The sequence below is a fragment of the Penicillium lagena genome (genome assembly GCF_028827675.1).
Source record: "Penicillium lagena strain IBT 129212 chromosome Unknown utg000002l_segment0_segment0, whole genome shotgun sequence".
Lineage (NCBI taxonomy): Eukaryota > Fungi > Ascomycota > Eurotiomycetes > Eurotiales > Aspergillaceae > Penicillium > Penicillium lagena.
This window is the reverse complement of record NW_026623223.1, coordinates 2,903,179-2,921,584: the sequence shown is the minus strand read 5'-3', so window position 1 is coordinate 2,921,584 and position 18,406 is coordinate 2,903,179. Positions and strand designations below refer to the sequence as shown.

At 52.9% G+C, this 18,406-nt stretch overlaps 10 protein-coding genes across 10 annotated transcripts; 4 read left to right on the top strand and 6 right to left on the bottom strand.

Annotated features, from left to right (window-relative positions):
* Nucleotides 1–500: 500 nt before the first annotated feature.
* Nucleotides 501–1,917, top strand: N7510_003962 (epoxide hydrolase; the record flags this gene model as incomplete). The annotated part of the gene is made up of 5 exons (XM_056975888.1): nucleotides 501–718; nucleotides 777–1,204; nucleotides 1,258–1,444; nucleotides 1,503–1,623; nucleotides 1,675–1,917. 5 exons carry the CDS (start codon nucleotides 501–503, stop codon nucleotides 1,915–1,917), a joined length of 1,197 nt encoding a protein of 398 aa, XP_056835844.1.
* A 208-nt stretch (nucleotides 1,918–2,125) lies between these two features.
* On the bottom strand, nucleotides 2,126–2,443 carry N7510_003961 (uncharacterized protein; the record flags this gene model as incomplete). Its single annotated transcript, XM_056975887.1, has 2 exons — nucleotides 2,126–2,354; nucleotides 2,403–2,443. 2 exons carry the CDS (start codon nucleotides 2,441–2,443, stop codon nucleotides 2,126–2,128), a joined length of 270 nt encoding a protein of 89 aa, XP_056835843.1.
* A 183-nt stretch (nucleotides 2,444–2,626) lies between these two features.
* On the top strand, nucleotides 2,627–3,802 carry N7510_003960 (FAD-dependent oxidoreductase; the record flags this gene model as incomplete). Its single annotated transcript, XM_056975886.1, has 1 exon — nucleotides 2,627–3,802. The coding sequence occupies one exon, from the start codon at nucleotides 2,627–2,629 to the stop codon at nucleotides 3,800–3,802; it is 1,176 nt and encodes a 391-aa protein (XP_056835842.1).
* Nucleotides 3,803–5,321: 1,519 nt separating this feature from the next.
* On the top strand, nucleotides 5,322–6,741 carry N7510_003959 (PTH11-like integral membrane protein; the record flags this gene model as incomplete). Its single annotated transcript, XM_056975885.1, has 6 exons — nucleotides 5,322–5,510; nucleotides 5,567–5,603; nucleotides 5,652–5,719; nucleotides 5,775–6,148; nucleotides 6,204–6,271; nucleotides 6,359–6,741. Coding segments are annotated over 6 exons (1,119 nt in total), but the record flags the coding sequence as incomplete, so codon positions are not given.
* A 287-nt stretch (nucleotides 6,742–7,028) lies between these two features.
* Nucleotides 7,029–8,348, bottom strand: N7510_003958 (CapA family protein; the record flags this gene model as incomplete). The annotated part of the gene is made up of 1 exon (XM_056975884.1): nucleotides 7,029–8,348. One exon carries the CDS (start codon nucleotides 8,346–8,348, stop codon nucleotides 7,029–7,031), a length of 1,320 nt encoding a protein of 439 aa, XP_056835840.1.
* Nucleotides 8,349–8,652: 304 nt separating this feature from the next.
* On the bottom strand, nucleotides 8,653–10,221 carry sreA (siderophore transcription factor SreA; the record flags this gene model as incomplete). The annotated part of the gene is made up of 1 exon (XM_056975883.1): nucleotides 8,653–10,221. The coding sequence occupies one exon, from the start codon at nucleotides 10,219–10,221 to the stop codon at nucleotides 8,653–8,655; it is 1,569 nt and encodes a 522-aa protein (XP_056835839.1).
* Nucleotides 10,222–11,596: 1,375 nt separating this feature from the next.
* N7510_003956 (TVP15 family protein) lies at nucleotides 11,597–12,163 on the bottom strand (the record flags this gene model as incomplete). Its single annotated transcript, XM_056975882.1, has 4 exons — nucleotides 11,597–11,769; nucleotides 11,826–11,915; nucleotides 11,979–12,094; nucleotides 12,144–12,163. The coding sequence occupies 4 exons, from the start codon at nucleotides 12,161–12,163 to the stop codon at nucleotides 11,597–11,599; spliced, it is 399 nt and encodes a 132-aa protein (XP_056835838.1).
* A 547-nt stretch (nucleotides 12,164–12,710) lies between these two features.
* N7510_003955 (FAD-dependent oxidoreductase) lies at nucleotides 12,711–14,092 on the bottom strand (the record flags this gene model as incomplete). The annotated part of the gene is made up of 6 exons (XM_056975881.1): nucleotides 12,711–13,054; nucleotides 13,107–13,482; nucleotides 13,550–13,653; nucleotides 13,711–13,814; nucleotides 13,868–14,005; nucleotides 14,064–14,092. 6 exons carry the CDS (start codon nucleotides 14,090–14,092, stop codon nucleotides 12,711–12,713), a joined length of 1,095 nt encoding a protein of 364 aa, XP_056835837.1.
* Nucleotides 14,093–14,926: 834 nt separating this feature from the next.
* Nucleotides 14,927–16,369, top strand: N7510_003954 (OTU domain-containing protein; the record flags this gene model as incomplete). The annotated part of the gene is made up of 3 exons (XM_056975880.1): nucleotides 14,927–15,134; nucleotides 15,227–15,639; nucleotides 15,689–16,369. The coding sequence occupies 3 exons, from the start codon at nucleotides 14,927–14,929 to the stop codon at nucleotides 16,367–16,369; spliced, it is 1,302 nt and encodes a 433-aa protein (XP_056835836.1).
* An 887-nt stretch (nucleotides 16,370–17,256) lies between these two features.
* Nucleotides 17,257–18,232, bottom strand: N7510_003953 (type 1 glutamine amidotransferase; the record flags this gene model as incomplete). Its single annotated transcript, XM_056975879.1, has 3 exons — nucleotides 17,257–17,547; nucleotides 17,616–17,842; nucleotides 17,920–18,232. Coding segments are annotated over 3 exons (831 nt in total), but the record flags the coding sequence as incomplete, so codon positions are not given.
* Nucleotides 18,233–18,406: the final 174 nt, after the last annotated feature.

Below are 18,406 nucleotides of genomic sequence, written 5' to 3'. Positions count from 1 at the left end.
ATCACGAGTGGCCCCACTATGATTTCACCGACCATGGCGTCCGTATCATACCCACTGCTCTCCGTCCACGGCCCAAGGAGAATCACCGTTCTCAGGAGTGGGAGTATGGATCCGAATATACCTGACAGTTTTCATTTTCAGATTTATGGTCCCGTTTTCATAAAGGCAAGAAGCGGATGAGGCCGGAAGTTTCGTATTCAAGCGTGTCGAACGGATTTCGGCAAGCCATCACAGGGTCTAGATCGGTCGCTTTGTCTTCGCAGCCGAATTATCTGTTTCGACCAAAGCTGGCCCGTATAACCCGTGAAGACAAAGCCATCCCATGGTTGAGCGAGGCCACCAGACCCACGACTCAGGCATTTTAAATCAAGCGCCAATGTCCGTGGCAGCTCGGTAAAAATGTTATAAGAGCGATACAAACCCGGAGAGGAGATAAACAGTTTCATATAATTTCTTCTCTTATCAACTTCTGCCCGTAACACGTTTACTCAAAAGTCATCATGTCTTCATCGTTCGCCACATATCCCAAGACTATGAAGTCTTCGCCCACTCCTTTCCAGGTGTCAATTCCAGAGGAACAGCTGAACGAGTTCCGGCAGCTATTGCGCCTATCCAAGATTGGTCCGAAGACTTTCGAGACCGAGCAATGCGATGGAAGATTCGGCGTGACGCGGGATTGGCTCGTCAACGCCAAAGCGAAATGGGAAGAATGGGACTGGTGTGACTGCGTTTAGAAGTCTAATCGAGGGTTCATCGGTCAACTAATAAACAATTAGGCGTCAATACGAGAGCCGTATTAATAGCCTTCCAAACTTCACGGTGCGGATTGAGGACAATAACGAAACATTCACTGTTCATTTTATGGCCTTGTTCTCCCAGAAGCAAGATGCTGTGCCTGTCATTCTCTTACACGGGTGGCCTGGTAATTTCATGGAATTCTTTTCCATTCTGCAGATTCTATCAAAACAGTTTACACCAGAGACTCTACCATACCACGTTATTGTTCCGTCTCTGCCAGGCTACGCATTCTCATCACCTCCGCCTCTCACGCGAGACTTTCAGATTCAGGATGTGGCTCGAATTATGAACTCCCTCATGAGAGAACTTGGATTCAGCAATGGTTATGTGGTCCAAGGTGGTGATATTGGGAGCAAGATCTCTCGAGTCATGGCCGCGACTTATGATGAGGTGAAAGCCATACATAGTAAATTAAATTTGTCACGTATGCAACCTAGAGTTGGCTAACGCGAAGTATAGTCAATTTCTGCATCATGCCCCGTCCCGATGGCATCAATGATGAGACGGTAACTATTCTGGAAAAAGAGGGTCTCAAGAGGTCGGACGAGTTCTTGCGATTGGGCTCTTCATATGCATTACAGCATGCTACTAAGCCTAGTACTATTGGGCTTGTACTCGCTACAAATCCGCTTTCACTTCTTGCATGGTATGCTACCACACCTATTCTGGCTTCGTGGCGAAATTACTAACTGTCTATATTCTAGGATTGGCGAAAAGTTCCTTGATTGGACAGACGATAATCCCCCACTGGATGAAATCCTCGCCTCAGTGACACTGTATTGGCTTACGGAGACCTTCTCAAGATCAATTTACCCATATCGCCAGGTATGTCGATTTACAGCGCGATTATATTGCTTGACATGCTGACATCTCAAGCTCTTCACTCCTGGTGTTGTAGGAGCTCACGAGAACCCTGAGTGGTATATTAAAAAGCCATTTGGATTCTCTTGGTTCCCAAAGGAGATCGCGCCTATTCCTCGCAGCTGGGTAGCGACCACAGGCAACCTTGTCTTCTACCGCGCGCACAAACAAGGTGGTCATTTTGCTGCTGTGGAAAAACCGGAGGTGCTGCTTGCTGACCTTTTGGAATTTATCACACAGGTTTGGAATGGCCATTAATTGAAGAATTTGTGTGCTATAGCTTTGAATTTTCAAGTTCGAGTGTCATATTGCGCATTACCACCCAAATCGCGATCTTCTTTGCGCGCAGGCGCAGTAGCAGCCCACGCCTACGCAGTTCGAAGCCAGGGTCTGGGAAGTAGTAGTATGTGCTCGGGTTTGTGTCGTCAAGCACAGTCTCGCTGGCTTGGTAGCGGCTGTCTCTGGTTCATTGGCCATGGGGAGTATGGTACTTCAAAGCTCGACCCTTGGCAGCTTGGACATGCTTCGAGCCACGCATTTGGAGAAGAGAATCTTCGTCGTAGAGGTTGACCACCACAGGGTCGAGGAAGGTAAATGCACAACTGGGTATGGCTTGCATGCGGTGCTCATCGCTCTGTTGTGGGATCTTGGGATCGGAGAGAATGAGTGCGAGAGATTCGGTGGGAGGTGTTGAGCTGTGCTGGTAGACCGGATTTCCCTTCCATGAAACTTGACCGTCCTACCGAAGGCACCCCTCAAAGGACAAGGACTCTGAAGAAGTCATGATACTAAACAATATGGCCTAGCCGTATTTGATCTAGCGTCGCCTCTAAAGGTACCGTTGGACCCTGGGGCAATTTGGCAGGTGCTTATAAATCCATATTAGTATGAGATGTTCAGGAATTTCGACCCTGTCAGTCTTCTTAGCTCAAACCAAGCCTCATATTAGACCTGAATTTGAAGCAAAATGTCCGCTGCGAAGCCAATCCTCATCTCCGGAGCGGGCCTGGCCTCGCTACTCCTGGCCCAGTCCCTACGTCTGTCGCAAATCCCCTTCATTATCTTTGAGCGCGACGCATCCTTCATCTTCCGCGCACAAGGATACCGACTACGTCTTTCAAACGAGGGACTGGACGCAGTTGAATCGGTCCTCGACCCCGAAACATGGCAGCACTTCTGGGCCAAATGTGGCAAGACCGCCGGGAGCGGGTTCATCGCGTACGACGCTGTGACGGGGAATGAAACTGAACATGTCGTGGCTGAGGATTTGACCTCACGGGGGGGCAAGATCGTCGGCATAGCCCGAGGAGACATGCGGAAGATCTTTGCCGAGGGCTGCGAAGAACATATCAAATGGTCCCACCACGTCACGGGCTACGAGCTGACCGACGACGGCGTCCGGGCAGTGTTCGCCGACGGCACCAAGTCAGAGGAGGGATCAATGCTCGTGGCCGGCGACGGTATCTATTCCAAGGTCGCGAAGCAGGTATCGGGCGGAAAGCTCAAGACATATGACACAGGCGCAAGAGCCGTTCACAGCCAGGCTCCTACCTCAGCTTTCAAAGGATTTGGTGAAGGTGTTTTTCGGCTACAAGACCGCACTCGCCCCGAGGGTGCTGTTTTCTTGATCACCAACGTACGCTCAGGAGACAAGGACGACCCCAACATCGAGCTCGGCTGGACTATGGGCGGCCAACCGGGTGCGATCTGCGCCCCTAACAACGATTATAGCATCCTCGGTAAGGGAGCCGCCGAGATCGCCAAGTCCATTGGAGCGAAGTGGCACCCAGTCTTCCAACCTTTGTTCGACCAAATGAACGAGACAGAATCAGCTTTCTGGAAGATAACTTGCTCAACACCTTCGGGCGTTCCAGAATGGCTCAATGAGCCTCGCGTAACGGTCATTGGTGATGCGGCCCATTCTATGACCCCCGCAGGTGGTATCGGCGCCAACATTGCCGTAAGGGACTCTGCTCTCCTTGGAAGGTTGCTCCGTGAGGCTGGTGGCTATGGGGAGGACGTTACGGCTGCCTACGAAAAAGAGATGAGAGTATATGCGAGCGAGGCTGTCCACCTCAGCTACTCCTTGGCCTCCAGTGGGCTCGGGGTTAAGATCGACGAGATGATTACTCCAACAGTGTAATATATTAGACACGGTGGTGAAGGATAGTATCGGAACACATATCATGTGTTTCCTCATTCATTAGAACAAGCTTTAGAGAAAACAGAGATCTTTCTGGGTTTCGCAGCATTCTCGGTCTGAAGTGGGCTGGCGATTATTATCACGACAAGCTTCTCGGATTATCTTCGGCTCTATAAGGCGTCATGGCTAAAGCTTGCGAAAGTATGCGGAGATCCAAACTAAAGCTATGCCAGCCTGTATAGAGTAGCGTGTCTTGGCGTTGGGGCTGGAGAATCAATCGAAGAGTGTAGGCGGTCACACCAGTTTCGGGACTACTGTATATGCAAGTTACATGTAGATCAGATTCGGTCGGCAACAGATCCGCCGAGAGATCAAGCCTTATGCCTTAATGAGAAGGGGAAACCGATGACAATTGTCTGTGCGTTGGAAAAATCTGATCAGAAATGCGTGCATCGCGAACGGGACTGTGAGATGAGTTCCCACAGTGGAGATTCAAAAAGCGTTATTGAAGCTTGTGGAGATTTATGTAGCATGCGGAGGTGATGACACGTGGAGAGCTCAAGGTGATGCTAGGAACCAGACACTTCATCCACCTTCTGTAGGGCTAGGAGTCGATAACTAGTGGACTAGTAACTAGTGAATGACTGTGCACTTACGACTAACATTCGGCTCAACCCCTCCACGATAGACGGGCGATCTGGAACAGAGTGGGTTCAGGGGGTAAAGGCAAAAGTTGTGGCATGCTCTATTGTTCCTGATCTGCTTTGAGCTTAGCCCGAAGAGGAAACGATAATCCTGACCCTGAGTCCTGAGCGTAGATTGTTTCCGTCAGTCGACATTAAGGTATTTTTCTTTCTTTCTCTTTCTGTATATTAGAGTATCACATTCATGAAAATTAACCAGACCTCGGATATATGCAGGTTGGATTCGATCCACGCCGCTTGTTACTCGCAGGATCTCCATTATCCAATTTTTGAAGGTCGTCACTCGGCGGCGTAAACGGAGTACATAAGTACGGTATGGCGGGCGGAGTTATATGAAACATAGGGCTTGATGGGGCCATACGAACATGTACTAACTAGAGCCTTCGATCGAGGGGTTCCATGCATCTAAAGGATTCCCCGCCTCCCGCACTTCATGGCGTGCGTTGGACCTATGGGTCTGGGCGCCAAGCAGATCGCGCGGGCTGTCGTGCGCTATTGAGCGGACTATCAGAATGCACGGAGATCCGAGGCAGATGAACACCCCGATCTGCACATTCAGCCTCGCTGACTCCGCGTCGTACGGTGTACATTTTGCACTAGTGTTGCAAGATTCAAAAACCTTCCGTGCCTTCCCACTTCTTGCCCTCTTTTTCAAAACTGGTCCATCACGGCCTGAAGTCTCGACTCGATGAAATAGACCCGCTTCATGCGAGGGTGGGCTTTTGTTGTTCAGATATGATCCATTGATCTAACTACGCTCCTTTGATATCTTTACTTTCTTACACCCCTTTACTCTTTTTTTTTTTTTTTTGGCAATGGATGTGCCTCTACACACGATATTTCCTCGACAGGGGGACGATGGGCATGCCCGCGGCCGGCAAGCGTTGGTGGTGACGGCAGCGCTGACTGCCATTGCCGCGGCGATAGTAGGCATGCGGCTCTTTGCCAGAGCGGGCCTGATGAAAATCATGGGCCGCGAAGACTGGGCCATTCTGGTTTCTCTGGTCTGTCTCTCTGCAGAGGTCCAGGATATGCAGTGACTAATCTGTGGCCACTGTAGACCTTTTCGATCATTTATCTCGCGCTTGTTGCTGCGCGTAAGTTTTATACTTCCCTGTGATGAGGGTATCAATTGACAGAGACAGAATTACATTTCGGCATGGGCACACATTCAGCAGATCTGCCCGCAGCTATGCTACAAGCGCAACTCAAAGTAAGTCCTCGCCACACGCGTATCAGCAAACATCCAAACTAACACTATTGTATAGTGCCTCTGGGCCGCAATCCCAATGTACAACGCCAGCCTAGCGTGCACAAAATTCTCCATCCTCTTCCAATACCTCCGCATCTTCCCCCTATACCCCTTCCGACTAATTTGCTACATCATGATGGGGATAGTAGCCACCTACTCCTCGTGGGCCATTGTGAGCGGATATCTGAACTGCATGCCAGTGGCAAAATTCTGGAATCATGATCTGCCGGGCCACTGTCTCAACTTTGAGGCGATTTGGTTCTTCAATGCCGCGATGAATATCATCACGGATTTGACGCTGCTTGGTATGCCCATGCCGATGCTCTCGCAGCTGCAGCTGCCGCGTATGCAGAAGATTGCGTTGATTGGTGTTTTTGCTATTGGTATTTTGTACGAGTGTGCATCTTACTGGAAATGGAGAACGAGAGACTGATTAGCTTTTTAGGGTTGTTATCACGAGTATTCTGCGTCTATCGAGTCTACGCATTGTTGCCCAAAGCACCGATACTTCCTGTACGCCCATTCCTTCCTGTCCTCTATCATCTCCATCTCCATCTCCAATTACAAATACCAATAATACCAATACTAACAAACGACCAGATAGCAACGTCGACGCAGCCTACTGGACTGCTGCAGAATGCAACGTCGCCATAATTTGCGCCTCACTCCCCTTCCTTCGTCCACTGATCGGCCGCCTCTTCCCGAGACTGCTCTCTAGCCATAATCGCACAGGCTACGGCCGCACACCTATGGGCAGAAACATCAGCCTGATGACGCCCTCTCCAACTTCACCTACTTTCGCCGTTGCCGCGCAGCGCCTGGGATCTGAGCTGTTTGATGATAGAGAGGAGAATGATGGATATTCGATCAACGTGAGGCATGGGAAGGGGGATACCCCCAGCTCATCGCTTAATGGGATCGAGGCCACGACTGAGATGATTCTTATTCAGGGTGCTAATGGGAGGATTGAGCAGGTGGTAACAAGTAAGAACCATCTTGTTGATGCCTGAGTCCGATATTTAATGTTTTTTTACCTTCCTTTTTCTCACTTTTTGGGCTATGGTTGGCTATTTTTATGATTGTATGGCGACTGCATTACCTCTCTGGCTGCTTTGGGAGAATTGATATTCAGGTCTTTCACTCTTCATCTTTTCCTATACATTTTACTTGACGACGGACAGTTTTCTTTCACATGTCATCAACTACGTCCATATTCTTGACTAGTTATTTGCATGGCATATACAAACCCCCAGCACAAAAGCAACCTAACTTAACCCCCCACATCAAGAACAACCTGTCCCTCTTCCCCCAACTCTTTATTAACAACCATCCCAAACTCCCTACTCAACCCTGCAATCTTCTCCCTCACCCACACATGATCCTCATCATCAGGATCAAGCAAAGTAGCGCGAAACCTCTCAATGCGTGTCGGAAAAATCTCCAACCTCTCCAACTTCAGCCCTAACGCTTTCCCTCTTTCTGTTTCTTGCTCGGTTTCTCTCACACGAACCTTCCACACAGCACTTAGATCATTCCTCCACTCTTCATGAACGGCATAATCATCTACGAAATCGCCACACCCATATATAATAATCTTACCACGATAAGACTCCACGCCTTGGACATGGTGCGACGAGTGGCCGTGCACGATATCGACGGCGCACTCGTCGATAAGGAAATGAGCTAGGGAGCGGATTCGCTCAGCGGGATGCCATGAATAATTAGGGCCCCAGTGCACGGAGAAGATCTTCAGAGCCGGTGGTGGCGGCTGTGTATCTTGTTTCAGTTGGTGTCTCCGATGACTATGGTGCCTTTCCCGATCTTCCGGATCTGAAGCCGTCAAGCCGCCCGCGTCGTCGTCGGCGATGTGCTTACCCGGTCCGCCAGAGAGTAATAGCGTTCGGAGACGCACGCGTGTCGAGGGGGTGTAGTCGAGGAGATGGAATGTTGGCGTTGCGCCCCAGTCGCGTGGGTGGTCGGAGGCGGAGTAGACGTGGACTGTATATTCCGGCGCAGCAGTACTGTCGTCTTCTTCTTCTTTCTTCTTCTGCGACTGGCCATCCGTGTGATGGTGAGCATGATACCCATCCTCACCTCCCCGAGGGGGCAAGTGCAGCACAGCCGGCCTGCGCGCCTCATCGGTCGTCTCCCCGGCTCCCGCAAAAGCAACCCCAGCGCCTTTCAGCGACCAGACTGTATCAACTAGCCCCTCGGTCCCAAAATCAAGCGTGTGGTTATTCGCCAAACCGGCATAATCCACATGCGCGGCATGCAAGATAGGCGCGACGTTAGCCGGGTGCATGCGATAATTGAAAGCTTTCTGCGGCCAGGGCTCATTAGTTGTTGTTGCTGAGGTCTCGAGGTTGATGAGGAATAGATCTGTATTTCGGAGAAGGTCGAGAGTCGTGCCCCATGGCGAAGAGTGCGTGTAGTTCCCCTTGCCTAGGCGGGATGGATAGCGTTCTATGAAGTCGGAGACGATGCGTGCTTCTTCTTTATTTTCGACGTGTTGGGGGAGAAGCTGGTCGATTAGTCGGCCGAGCATTACGTCTCCCACGAAGCTGAGTGTGAATGTGCTGGATGGAGGCATAGCTTTGGCCTAGGAGGGTTAGTGATTAGGGTGTGGTTTCATCTGGTCCAGTCCGGCTTCGAGATATCAAGTCATGATGACATCGCCCGGGCCGACGTTCAAAGAATAAAAAGAAAAGTGATATATGAAGAAAGAGATCTTATTATAGGCTACAGTTCTCAAACACTTTGCCCCATTAAAACACAAGGGTCACAACATCCTCCTAGAAAATTAATGGTATCGTGCGCAAGTCGCCCACTGCGCCGTTTAGAATTCCCAGAGAGAGAAAAAAAAGGGAACACGTTATTCGTCACAAACTTTTCATCTATCGTTGTCCCATCTCCGCCAACTCTCTTTCTTTCGCTCTCAATGCCTCGCGCATCGCTTCCGCTTCACGCTGGAGCCGTGCCCGCCGATCAGCCTGATCCCCCAGGGAGGCCAAACTGGGCAAAACTTGCTGCGTCGGGTGCGGCGCAGGAGAGCTGGAGTGGCGAAGCAGGCGCGGATCATCACGGGTCTCTGTGCGATTCAGAATCGATGAAATGGAACTGAGACGGCCAGGGGGTGATGGATTGGCCGAGGGATTGATCGGGGGTAGTTGATTTGACCCAGACTCAAAAGGCGGAAGAGCTTCTTGTGCCGTCTCGGCGAGGGTTCGTTTTTTAGACACGCCGAGTGAATGTGGGGACGCGGATCGCCGGGCATATTGAGGAGTGCCGGGCTCCAGAAGCTTAGGCCGTGCATGCACATGGGACCCGGAGCTGGAATTGTAGCTGGTGAAGTCAACCGGCGGCGGGGCAAAAGGTAATGGCCGTGGTGCATCTTCGACCTTGCCGGGCGTCATGTGGTAGTGGTCCATTGGCTCACTGCTCATATACCGATAGTGATCTTCATGTCCGTGAGACAAGGGAGCGGGAGAGGCCTCGGGCGACGCGGAGGAGCCGTTCGACGAATGAGTCGCAGCGGTGGGAGATTGATCTCGTAGGGCGGGCACAACACGCTTCCGCCGTTTGATAATAGACTTTTTCATGGTAGTCGGGCGATAGCACCCGTGCAGCTTGTAGTACAAGCCACACGCATTGCAGATGGGATGACCCTGTTCATCCCGCCGCCAGAGTGGCGTCACAGTAGTGCCGCAATTTTGACAGGCGACCAAATTATTGCCGCCATCAGCAGATGGAGTGCTCTTGGGGATTTCTGTTTCCTGCAGCGGTTTTTCGGGTTCTTGAGGCGAGGCGCGTCCCCAGGAGGATTGAATAGCTGTGGACCCTCGCGGAGCAGATTTGTAGACTCGGTTGTTATATGCCGGACAGCCTTCACACCCTTCTGCACCACCAGTGCCATTGCAGCTTCCGCCACCAGGACAAGAACCCTTGGGGCCATGGCAACCTCCTTCCGGCGCTGGGGAATCTGGTACTGGAGAACATGCGGAGTGAGGATTGGATTGGGCAGTGCCCTCAGCACTTTGTTGCGCCCGATTCCGCTTCGTAGGGCGAGCGACATTCCGAGCTTTGAGATAGAGACCACAGGCGTTGCAAATCATCGCTCCTGTCGGGGACCGGCGCCAGAGGGGAGTGCTTTTCGTACCGCAATTGCTACGAGAGAAAACATTGTCAGCAAGGAAAGTAAGCTTGGGTTTGGACACAACAACATACCTGCACGAATGTCCAAGAAAGGACGTGTCTTTTTGTATTCTGGGAGACGTCCTCTCACCCGGCGTTCCATCTGGGGGCACATGGGCCCATCCAGCATCATGGTGTTGCGGAGGGGCGTCCGAGTGGTCGCGACCCGCCTGGGCAGACGAGATCAGCTGCTGTGCAGCATCGAGGTCCTCCGCCGATGGCTGTCGCATGGGAACATTGGGGTTTCTCGGGAAGGAGTGCACGGTTTCCATTTGTGAGACGGACGCCAACATCACCACCACCGTATACTTCGGGCCGGGCCGGGATGATTGATTCGGCCGTGGAATCGGGAGAAGATGCAGAGACGAGATAGATATAGGGATGAGCTAATGAAGCGAGCGAGTGGGAAAGAATGGCCGACAGTCTCCAGGGACGGTGACGCGAAAACAGACCCCCCCAAATAAAGCGAGAGAGTGGAATAGGGTGGAAGAGGCCTAGTGAGGCAGTCGAGACCAGAATGTACCGTATGTATCACACCGAAGTCAAAATGTCGGTCAGCCTGGAATGGCGAGTACCTGCAGCCACTGTGACAGGTTTCTACCGGTCCACCACGGACGAGATCGCAGACAGTGGCGAACAGTCAGGCGATGGGAGTGTCAATGGATCTGTCGGGTCAGGGTCGTTGACAACAGTTGGGATTAGGCGAGAGGCTAGGGGCCTGCAGGGCGGTGATCGGACCCTGTTTGGAAGGGCAGGGAGAGGGAGGAGGCGATAGGATGGATGACACGGATGGCGATGGCGCCAAGGCTGGGGAGAATGGCGAAGTCGGGAGGGAGAGATGGATGTCGAGAGAGGGGAAGAGGGAGAGGAGAAGAGGAAAGAGTGGGAGGCAAAAGTGGTGGAAGAAGACGAAGAAGAAAGTAGTTGCTTATCAAGGCTTTATCGATCTAAGGGAAGGGGCTGATCTACGGTACATATCAATCAATCAATCAGTGAGAACGGTCCGTCCGGCAGCGCGGGCCCTGCTGCATCTGCCGAGGCCATTTGGATTTAGTGCCCTGTGACCCTGTTTTCTTCTCACTCTCCTCTTGTCCCAACCTGACAGCCCATTCTGCCTAATCCTGCGCTCCCCAGATCGCAGGGTTGGGAACTCCACCGCAGCCCATTGCAGTTTAGGCCCACGGAGCCCGGTGGACATTTCACCTTCCTATGCGGGCTTAAAGTGGGTCCGTGCTCGACAAGCCTCTTTCTGGGCCGTGTGATTGGCCAGATGCATTGTCAGCACGAATTGACGGGCCTGTGGTTGGTCGAGGCGGGACTCCATCTGACCACGCTGGACAATCAGATCATGAAAACTGGCTGCCATTTCCATCCAGCTATATAGTACAGTACTGCATTCATTCTCTGGGCGGTCCGCCAACATGAACCCACTCCCTCCCCTATGACATCAAGAAAAAATCATATTGAAAAAAAAAGCAAGATCATCATCCACAGGTTCTCGCGTACACCAACTCCTCTCTCCGAAGCGACACGACTAGGTCATGATGCGCCTCGAAGTAGATCATCATCCGAGGAGATCAATCAGATCGAATCGCCGATGACGCGACCCATATGCGCCACCGGTGGATTGCCCGACGGTTTCAAGATTTAAACCTGTTCGGCCCCCCAACCCTGATCCGACTCGCGCATGTTCGACGGAGGCTCAATGGACGGGATGAACTCAAGGACCAGGTATGCGACACCGATGATGCCAACGATGGAACCGGCAATCTCGCGCAGAACGTGGTCGTGCAGGAGGAGCGAACCAACGAAGACGTAGACTGCGGGGGGGGGATTAGCACACACGAAACCAAGGGCTGGTGGGCGAGAAACGTACAGATACCGCGGCCCAAGAAGGAGAACAGGAATGAGGCGTAGCGGTAGGCGTAGTCCGGCACGTTAGGCAGGAACTCGAGTCCGGCGACGACTGCGGCGGTCGGTCAGTATGGATGCACTCGCTGCACTTACGGGAAAATAATGGTCGACCTACCCAGACCAAAGACTATCACATAGATGCCCACGATGATCGAGCTCATGGATGGCGGGAAGAACTGGCTGATACCGCCCAGCACCATAAGCACACCCACTGCGATGTTGACCAGACGGCTGTCGCAAGTCAGTAATTGAAGAGCGCATCCGAGGACGGGTTCCATACAAAATGTTGGAGAAGTCCATTGTGCCGGTGTTAAGAATTCGGTTATTCGGTGATCTTCAGTGTCTGGAGGATGTGTGCGCGCCGCTATACAAAGAGCTGGGAGGGTCGGGAGCGAGGAAAAGGGGGAGGTTCAACTAGATCTCAAGGTTCTTTAAGACGTCTCTGTTAGCGTTGTTATCGCGAGTAGGTGGTCTGAGATTTGCCAAGTCGCCGGTGCCAGCGCGGGCGGGCGGGTGTCTGGCTGAGATTCGGGGGGTGGTCTGGCCACAGCATTGTTTGGGGTGGCTGGGCTGAGCGGAAGGTGGGACGGGAAGGAACCCCGACGGGAGGAATCGCGAGGGCGGACAGCACTCACCAAGAGACAGGCAAAATAACGACCAGGAATGTAGACGATGGAGAATGGAAAGCGAACAGAACAGGGGCAAAAGGTGGTTGGGACAGCAGTCGCAAGCAGCGGGTCCGCCAAGCCAAGATGCGGCTGAATCAGCAGGACCTAGACTAGATTGGGGTTACCGCGCACTGGTATACGAGTACGATATTGGAGGTAGCTAAGAGAGGGCTAGCGAGCTACAGCCTCGCTCCCTTCTTCTGCCTCAGAACCTCCTTCACCAGTGACACCGCAGCCTCCGCACAGCCATACGACGCCTGATAGCCAAACCCGCCATGGCCATAGTTGTGCACGATATTGACTCCGTCCACGGTATCCTTCTCGACCCGAGGTCCTCCCTCACGCAGCGGCCGCAGCCCAACACCATGTCGAATAATATCCAGTCCCTCGATCCCCTGTCCCTTCTGGACCAGCTGCGGCGCACTCGCAATCGCACGCTTCATGATCCGATTGGCGAGGTTCGGATCAGGTAGCGCATCCCAGTTGTGCTTTTGATACGATCCTCCGAGAACGGTGCCGCCGCCTAGAAGTGATTAGCGAATATCATACACGTAATTGTAATAGGGTGAGCTTACCCAGGGCACGAGTCATAATGTACAATGCTTCGTCATCGCCATCATCCGTTCCTGAAACAGACGACATGGGACCGGCGTCGTTGCGCACGACCACAACCTGGCCCCGGGCAGGATACAACTTGTCATCGAGGACACCGCCGAGGAACTTGGACGAGAGACCCGTGCAATTGATGACCACATCGGCTGTCTGGCCCGAGTGGTGTGCACTGGCGGCGTCCGTAATATGCTTGAGCGTGGCTCGCTTAAAGACCGTGCCCGCCTTCGCGCACTGTCCGACCAGCCATGACAGGTAGACGGGCGAGTTGATGCAAACCGAAGTAAAGGTTTGTGCGTTGTCGATTCCCGGGCCGAGCTGGTCGTCGGGAACGGTTTTGAACTAGTTCGTCTTTTCGTTAGTACTTTCTCCGTAGGACCGGGCATTCATTCGATCTCCCTTCACATACATCAGGCACGACATCCTTGTACCACGGATTCGGCTGTACCAGCTCCGAGAACACCTGTGCCATAGGGGAGTGCTGGTCCTTGGTGCGGTTGTAAATAATCGTCCCTGCAACCCATTAGCCCACGGCCTTCCTCCATCAAGAGAAAGAAGTCATCGGCATACCTAGAAAGTGAACACCTGCTTCCGGGTGTTTCTCTGCCAGCTCCTTCAGGGGCGCCCATGTGGCTCTCTCCCATTGCTGATGCGCGCTGCCTTCCTTGCCCGTTCTATGTATAGGTCAACACTTGCGTCCATCCCAGATCAAGACAGAATACCATACGGCATATAGTTGGCGCCAGCCCAAGGAGAAGCATATTCGATGTCGTAGTCACCTGGCATGTGCTTGGCCAGCACGGTGATCTTGTTGGACGGGTCCTTGGATAGGAGGTAAGCCGTTGTCAGGCCCGAGACTCCAGCGCTGGCGTCGTCAGTCAGTCCATGTTTGTCGGGTGTCTGCAGTGGCACGGAGGTCTTACCCAAGAACGACGATGTTATTTGTGGCCATGTTGGATCTGTTGCCCGGACTTTCGCAAGTGCTGTACCGAACAACAATGGTCAATGCCCGCCATAAACCCCGGATCGTGACTCAAGTGGGGGAGATGATTGCCGTTTGATAAGAGAAAATGTTATTTATCGTGTATCCATACCGTCACGGTTTCGATTTCGGTGGCGGACTCGGCGGGCGGTGTGACAGCCAGGCCAATGAGACGCCAGGACTTTTCCAGCAATACGGCACACGACCGACAGCCCTTTTGAGGAATGCTTCGCGATGAACCATCAAGAGGTACGCATACTCGGTAACATACGGATTTTGAAGCAGACACCGAATCCCTAGAAGAGGACGAGTAGAACCGACCCAGAACAGACCCGTCCGTAAACGCCCGGCGGCTCCATCGTCTCCACTAGGGCCGATCAGTCACATTCGGGGGTGGAAAAGTCTGCCACGAATGATGCGTAGTATGTATTTCGAACTCACTCCGGCAAATAAATCATAAGAAGAAGCTATTTGCACCACTTTGTTGTCTCAATTATTTCCCAGCCGTACCCGACATAGTGCATACATACTCCTTTATGTCATAGTCGCCCAACCCCCCCAATCATCGCCCCCAAGCCACACCGCCCCCGGCACCACCCACATCCCTGACTGGGCCCGAATTCCTTTCTGCACAGCAGCACTCCCCGATTCACTCGGTGGGTGGACAACTCTTATTGCTATTGTTGTTATTGTCTATCGCGCGATTCATCATCCCCTAAACTCTCTACATTATTCACCACCACATCCGACCACCCTCTCCATAAATGCAGGCCTCGAGAGAGCAGGCTTTCCTCTCCCTTCACAATGGCCCATCTTACACACGGTGGCAGAATCGTACCCATACTAACGGGTCACGACCACGACAAATCCACACCCGCTTCTCCTCCACTGCTGCAGGACCAGCACGATGAAGAAGACATCGCCCGACGGTCTAAAGCTCTCGACCGCGAGAGCTTAGAGATGCCCTGTCTCAAAAAACGCGGTCTATTTGCCCTGCCGACAGAGGGAGATGGTAAGTCCGCGCCCTTGTAACTTGTTGTGGTGAAAGATAGTGTTATGTATAAGCGTGTGAATATGCTCGTTCTGACGCGTCTTTTTGGCCAGGCAATTGCCTCTATTATTCTCTTTCCGACCAATTGTATGCCGACTTCGCCCACGCCGACGCGTTCCGCCAGCTTCTAGCCGACCACATCGCCAGTAACAAGCATTATTTCATGCAGTTCGTCGTGGCTGAGGGTGGCGAGCGGCGCCGCCCGAAACGGGCCGCCGCGTCCGTGTATGCGACGCGCTCGGCCGCCGTGGCGCCTCCGTCTCTGGAGGACAAGGAACGGCGGTTCGAGGAGATGGTGGCGGCTACCCGTAAGAATGGCGAATGGGGTAGTTCCGAGCATCTGCAGGCCTTTTGCCAGCTTTTCAAGGTCGATGTCAACGTTTACACCATGGATGGTGTGCAGGTGTTTCGTGACGTCAATGCTGCCTCGGATCAGCCGAGAGATGTGGTGCATGTTGCTTTTCATGTAAGTGTTTCCTGCGGGGTGTCTGCCGGACCCGAGCTGATGGCAGTAGGACTTTAAACACTACTCTTCCGTACGGGCTATAGATGGCAACCACCAGGGACTTCTCACCACGTCCAAGTACCCAGAGCGCTATATCCTGCCGCCGAAGAAGGTGATCATACCAGAGAGCTTCGCTTCGGACAGCATGGCTTCAGACGGCCTGGCCGTCGACGTCTACCCTCCATGGGACATCAAGTCGATTCAAGAGGGTCTTGGTGGCCGATACGACCGAGAAACAATAGTGGACATGCTGCAGAAATGCCGTGGAGACATCGATCGAGCATTTGCAGCCCTGCTCGACGAGAAGAGCGACGCGCCAAACGAAAAGAAAGGACCGGCCCTGAAATCCAGCTTGCAGGCCTCGCGATCGTCATCCCCATTTAGCACGGGTAGCAAACGCTCGGCGGAAGATAGCGACGATTCCGAAGACCCGCGGCCCATGACGCGACTATCACGACCGAAAAGGCGGATTGTCTCCAACCTCACACTCGGGGTTGGTATATCTTTCAGAGACGATCAAAACGAGCTTGTCTCTCTGAATTTGCGAATGCCAGAGAAAGGCCAAGGTGCTGAGCCCGTCTCGAAAAACAACGACGATGACCTCGCCAGCACTGACCCCGAACAATCAGACGCGGACAAGACAATGGCTCCTCGACGCAGTGGACGTCTATCCCGCCCTCGAGCCGTTTGATTTCTTTCCTGTCTGTCTTCGGTTTTCTTTTTTGGCTTACCAGCGGTGCCACCCATCATATTCGTCTTCATTTGCGGCGATCGACTTGCATCTGCGTGGCGTTGGTTGTGAAGCGTTTCTATCATAGCTTGATTTAGCTTCTTCCCAGGTCTTTTTTGTGGGCATGGCTTTTTGTGTGCATCGTCGAACAGCGACTCGGATGGTCGCTTTCGCTTGGCGGGAGGGCGTTTTTGTCTTTTCAAACAAGATTTGCATGAGAGGACGATCGATGCCCGGTGCATGGACAATTCCCTCGATGGGTTCATGACATGCATAGTATGGCGAATATCTTCTGCCGTCGGTGTTTCCTTTTTTTATCAACGGGGTATTTGTTGCATTGCTTTCACAAGCCCCCCTATTCGTGGGACTGCCACTACCCTGCCCGGTTTTTTGAGAGCAGGGCAGGGCAGGGATGAGGATTATCCTTGTTGTGACGGACAGGATCTTTGCCTAGATTTGGTTAATGAGATATCCCGCAAGTGGTTACATTGATCACCTGTGATTTTCTTCTCACTCCGTAGAATCCGAGATGTGTAGAGTAGGGAAGAGTAGGGAGGGTCGGGGTAAGGGATGGATGATGGTGTCGTACAGAGCTTGTCCGCTCTCACTTTCCCAGCATATGCCGCTCAGCTACGGCTGTTTCGTCTCGCTGGTCGGGATAATATGGATTCAACTTCTATTAAAGCACGAGAAAGACGAATATCTACAACAAATGCCAGATCTATCTATAGGCATGTCAAACTCTCCACCAAGAACGACGCGATCTATACACGACCGCTCCCTTCCATTCCCATGCAACCCGACAAGAGTCTCTCTTCAGTCCAGATCAAAATATAATAAGGACTGTCTCAATCCTCCAGTAGGAACTTCAGAAACGCCGTCCCAATAGCAACACCGTCATGCTCATCGCCCGCCCTCCCCAGCGCGTCCTGCGCCTGGCTCTCATGAAAAACACCCAATCTCGCCCGGTTCTGGACAATCTCCGTGACAATCTCCCCGGTGAACTCCGGGTGGCCTTGAACCGTCACGAACCGGCCCGGCGCGTACATGCCCTGGACGGCGCAGCGGGGCGACGAGCCCAGCGAGATGGTGTTGGGGGGGTAGTCGAAGACGATGTCTTGGTGCATTTGCTGGATGCGCTGTTTGTTTCACGAAGTTAGCCCCTCTGCAACAGGCAACGACGAATCAAATTCCCAACAAGACGTACGATCTTCTCTCGCCCAAACAGCTCCTTTCCCTTCTCCGTCAGGTCCATCCCGCACACGGCTATCTCCCACCCCTGCTCGCTGCGTCCGACTTTCGCGCCCAGCGCGCGGCCGACGATTTGGTGTCCGAAGCAGATACCGAGGATGCGCACCCGGTCTTGCGCGAGGACTTTCTGCGTGAACTCGACAAGCCGATTGATCCAGGGGATATCGTCGAACGAGTTATGTCCTAGGAAGTTTCACGCTATTAGCATGCTTGCTTTTGGGGCCGCAGTATTGATTATTCTTCTTCTCAAAAGCACGTACTTGAGCCAGTCAGAAGCACCGCGTCGATCTCCTCGAGTTTGGGGTACGCATCCCCGTTCACGACGTCCCAGCAGGAGATGTCGAGCCCAGACTGCGGGTCTAGTGTCTCTGGTTGGTTCAGGGCTTCGGCGCTGGCGGACAACAACGCGCGGAAGACACCGCCATAGCCATTGTAGCGGCGGTTAGTGCCTTCGAGGGGCGTGTCGCATTCAAGCACGGCGATGCGAAGGGGCGGGCGCATCTTGAAAGAGTGTGTATAGTCGGTAAGTAAGAGAGATGCAAGAGACAAAGAAGTGGCGGCATCCCGCCCCCCCACTCGTCCATATCTTATCGTAGTTGCCGAACCCGAATGCGAGGGACGGCACCAAACCGACATATATGTACGGCAGAGGTAACACAGCTTTGTGCACGATCTACTGCTGCGCATGGGAAGGCCCTTACTGTCAGCTGGCCAATATAAAGACTCCCTGCTCGCCACGGTTCTTGT